This window comes from Fusarium keratoplasticum, chromosome 15 (genome assembly GCF_025433545.1).
Source record: "Fusarium keratoplasticum isolate Fu6.1 chromosome 15, whole genome shotgun sequence".
Taxonomy (NCBI): domain Eukaryota; kingdom Fungi; phylum Ascomycota; class Sordariomycetes; order Hypocreales; family Nectriaceae; genus Fusarium; species Fusarium keratoplasticum.
Genome location: NC_070543.1, coordinates 121,070 through 125,450, shown reverse-complemented (window position 1 = coordinate 125,450; position 4,381 = coordinate 121,070). Strand labels below are relative to the sequence as shown.

The following is a 4,381-nucleotide window of genomic DNA, read 5'->3' as shown; positions in this document are numbered from 1 at the left end:
ATCTAGGTGAATGACGTGTCACAGAATCTGTCATTGTTGTAAGAGTAAGAAACACATATAAACACTCACAACTCTAATCATTATCATACAATGCTCTTTCCAATCGACTCTCTGGACATTCGCCCAAACAACTTCTGATACACTCCAAGCATTCCATCCATCCCAAGACGTCTCTCTCCGCACCATGACAACAAGATCAAGCACAAGTTATACCCGTCCAAGAAAGCACATTGATCCCGTCTTATCAAGTTACAATTCCTCCTCCATAATTCGAACAGTACTCTGCTATACTAAACTTCTCGCCCGTCCCCCGCTATTCTCCCTTAAGGGTATTTCCTGGACATGATAGGGGTAGCCCATTAGGCTCGAAGGAGACCAACCAATAGTGGCTAAGAGCCTTCATCATTTCTGGCCTAGCCTTTCCCTTTTAAATGTTTCACATCATGCTTTCTTCCGTCATCGATGCAGACATGTAGCCCCCGCTATACTTGCTCTTTGTGCGCCATGACAGGCCGCACCAATAGAGAACGAAGGGGAACGTGCCCATGATGGCGGAGAGAATGCCAAATGTGCTGAATGTCCAGCCTCCATCAAGATCCTTCAGCATATTAAGAATGAAGAGAGGAACGATCCCCGCGCAAGCAACCCGGAAACAAGCTGCTGTCGTAAGTGCGGACAGCGTTCCAGCAGGAGGGTAAGCATCGAAGAGATAGGAGATAAAAGAGATGAGAACCATGGCGTTACCCCAGACATAGAAAGCTGTGCCACAGATGGGGACCAAGTAATGGAAGGTGGGTTTGGCGGTGAACGCAACCCAGAAGAGAGAGCTAGCAACAAAGAACGACCCAACCATTGCGGGGATAAGGCGCTTTTCGATGGATTCCATGCCGTGCTTCGCAGGTTTTGAGAATAGAGCCTCCAGAGAGCTAGACGATACAAGCGCGAGTACAACACCGACAAGGGCCGAGAGGAAGGCAAGCCCGGCCTGCTTGACGTCGAACCCGTAGGCTGCATTCAATGCGGCAGGTACTGAAATGAACCATTGGAACAGCACGCCAAAGTTGAGTCCAAGATAGAGAGTGATAAGAATCACCAAGGGCTCTGTGAAGAGCATCTTAAGGGGGGTGAAGAAGGTGATGTGTGCCATCTCGGAAATGGTGACTCCGCTCTGTGCACAAGGCAACCTGATGCCGCTCTTGTTATAGCGAATTCGAGTCCTCAGGATTTCTCGATTGTAGGTTTCAGGCATGAAAGCACCAAATGCCATCGCGCTCATGGCAAATAGCAGTGTGACCCAAGACAGCCAGGCTGGACCTTTAGCCGCAAAAACGAAGCCGCCAACAAGTGGACCTTGAATCATAGATGTCAGCGTGAAAGATGGGCAAATGGACTGAGATGGGCCATACCTAGAGCGGCTCCCGAATACGATGCAAGCGTAAGGAAGGAATAATATGTCACGGTTTTGTGTGCAGGCCAGACATCAGCGAATGTCCCCTCGATCAGAACCAGGCATGGTCCACCAAAAAGTCCAGCGAGGAAACGGAAGGCAAGCAAGGTGGAAACGTTTGTGGCCAGACCGATGACGACGACGCAAAGAGCGAAGAGAGGGAAGCTGGTAAAGTAGATGGGTCGACGTCCGTATCTTTCCGAGAGATGTGGTGTGTAGATGGGTGCGAAGAAGACACCATAAAAGGGCATGGTGAAGCCGAGGAGGGCAGTGCGCTGGGATACACCAAACGCGGCCGGGACAGCGTTGACGGCAGCAGTATATGTTGTTGTTCCGTACATGCTACTTTGGTGAGTGGTGTCCGTATCCATGGTGAGTTAAGTGCTACTTACACAACAAATACAAAGGCGAAGGACACGGCAGATACATAGACCTTTTTGAGGAATGGCCAGGTCATGGGACTATCTGGGTCGGTTGGCGACAAGTTATGCCCAGACGACCCAGGCTCGGCTTTCAGACAGGATTCGAATTCATCGTCGGGAGTGTTTCGGCCTGTGGCGATATCCATGGCTTAGGCAGAAGGTAGGTGATGTTGAGTGAAGGTGAGAATGAGTTGAGTGATGAAATGCTGTGGACGAGTGTGTAGTGAGAGTTGGTTGATGGTAGATGTGTAATGAACGAAGCGACAATCTGGGCTTTTGTATGTCAAAAAAGTTCTACAGTTGCGAAAATTCAGGGGCAGTGTAGTCTGACTCCCAAGCCATCAAACAGAGAGAAAAGCCAATACTTGGAATCAAGCTGTAGATGGCCATGGCGATCATAGTCTTCTCTGGTTTCAGATAGGGATACTACCCCGAGAATAGCTGCGCCTCTCAGCAAGGCGGTTTGTTTCGCTTCTGCGAGTTAATGAGGTGAATCATCAAGATTACCCGATTCGGCTTTGTTGCTCAGCCACGTCCTAGCTTGGTAGGGTTAGACCGACCAGTTCCAGTGTAACTGTTCTGCAGCAGACGCTACCAGGGAGTGGCTGATTGTTTTGTGGCTTTACTCAGGTCAGTCATCAAAATCACCAGATACGGCTAGTCGATTGTCACCAGCCGAGCTTGATTGGCATGGACTTCAGCCACTAAATTAATTCTATGTCAAAGCTAGGCGTGTCTTTCAAGCCACATCCGCCGCCACGCTCGATAAGTGACCTCTTGATTCCAAATGCCACATGCAACGAGTATCAAAGATTCCGTCTACGTATGATAAAGGTAGGCAATGGATCAGCCTCATCTCTTCTCTTCTCAAGTGCAAAAAGTGCATCATTACCGCCCGATCCCAGAGCCTACGTAGTCAGACCATGGCTGAGTCCAGATACCTGGGGTAGTAGCAAGTATCTTCTCGCAAAATGCCATCGGTCGGTTTGTCAACACGCTGAAACTCTCCTCTGCCATTCTTCCGTGCAAACTAGCCATTATGCCACGTATTTCTAGTGACGATACAACAGGCTACGAAACAGTATCGTAGTCGATGCCATCTTGTCCATCGCCGTCGGCGGCGGGCAGGCAGAGTAGGCCAGGCGCAGGTTCAGGGTAAGCTGGGTGACGGAAGGATATGCGGCGGATTATGTTCAATGGGGCTGCTGGCGCTGGTGGCGGGGAAAAGATGACTTGAAATATACCATCAGAGGAGCCATTGCCTAATAAGTGACTCGCATGGAAGACAAGGTTCCGCCTAAAAAAAATAGACGGCGACAGCGTAAAGAGGTTCCTTGGGAGACAGCTCGTTGCGATATTGTTTACCACCCTACGCCAGTGACAATCTGTGCAGGGCCGTTGGAGACCAGACTTTGCTGCGCCACGTCAATTGCATGTGACCGTTCCCCGGACTTCAGGTAATGTGGCGTAGTCATTTGCGGCATCGACTCCATGACATCAGAATCCGGCGTGACAGACAACGTCCATTTTGCATTGTGTTGTTTTAGTCAGAGTTTCCATAGAGCTGTTTTAAGTTTAATGCAACTAATTGCCAGCGATTTCTTAGTTTTTTTTCGGCATTCTTTAGAAGACGAGCTAATTGTTGGTCCATCTACCATCCTATCTATGGGCCTTACTCTGGGCTCTTGAATAACTAGTACAAATGACCCAGAATGTGTTTAAAGACACCATACTGGTCTGGCCTTCATCGTCACTCGAAAGTGAGCCGACCTTGGGCAGCGGTGTTTCCAGCTCTTGCTGTTGAAAAGTGAATGGGGCCCGGATTTCAGTCGATGGATTCACCATTGGATTCAAATGGCAAGACAGTCAGGCATTGGCGAAGCCCCCGACCTTTCCTGTCAGCCACCTATGCTTCGGGATGAGAATAGAGCTTATATGAACTTCTGAGAGAAAACAGGGTCTAAGAGCAAAGATACCAAGAGCGGGATTTCAACGGCCATCCTGTTTGGTCCGACAGCCCTGTCTAACACATCGGAATACACCCAACTTGGATGATACGTAGTCGCGTTTTCAAGTCATGCCAGGAATGGGATTCAATTAGCTATTTGAAAGCAACGCCTCTAGTAGCCAAGGCTGGAAATCGCTCTGGATCCAACCTGCTAGCCGACGGATAACAGCAATGAGCATCAGCAGGCCGTCTAGACTTTTCGTGTCGCCAATCGTAACATCCCCAATGATATCCTATGATAGCCAGCTACTTGTATCTGGAACTCTGGGGTAGATTCACAACTCACGATCCGGTGGCCGCTGTCACACGCAAATGACAACCTCCACATCTGCTCTATCACGACTATGACAGGGACAGGTATCGGGACCTGTGGCGCACTAACTTCACTTGATGGCCGCCTCCCATGTAGTAGCTGATGCATTCGGAAGTTCCAGGACGCTATTCATATTCCGAGCTGCGACCTGGCCTCTTGGGGACCTCCCGATCCAGTCTTCGTTTCGATTG

General features: G+C 49.6%; 1 protein-coding gene across 1 annotated transcript; it reads right to left on the bottom strand.

Moving 5' to 3' along the window:
• Window positions 1–436: 436 nt before the first annotated feature.
• On the bottom strand, window positions 437–2,015 carry NCS57_01487500 (MFS domain-containing protein; the record flags this gene model as incomplete). Its single annotated transcript, XM_053064460.1, has 3 exons — window positions 437–1,350; window positions 1,407–1,789; window positions 1,840–2,015. The coding sequence occupies 3 exons, from the start codon at window positions 2,013–2,015 to the stop codon at window positions 437–439; spliced, it is 1,473 nt and encodes a 490-aa protein (XP_052906088.1).
• Between the last annotated feature and the right edge of the window lie 2,366 nt (window positions 2,016–4,381).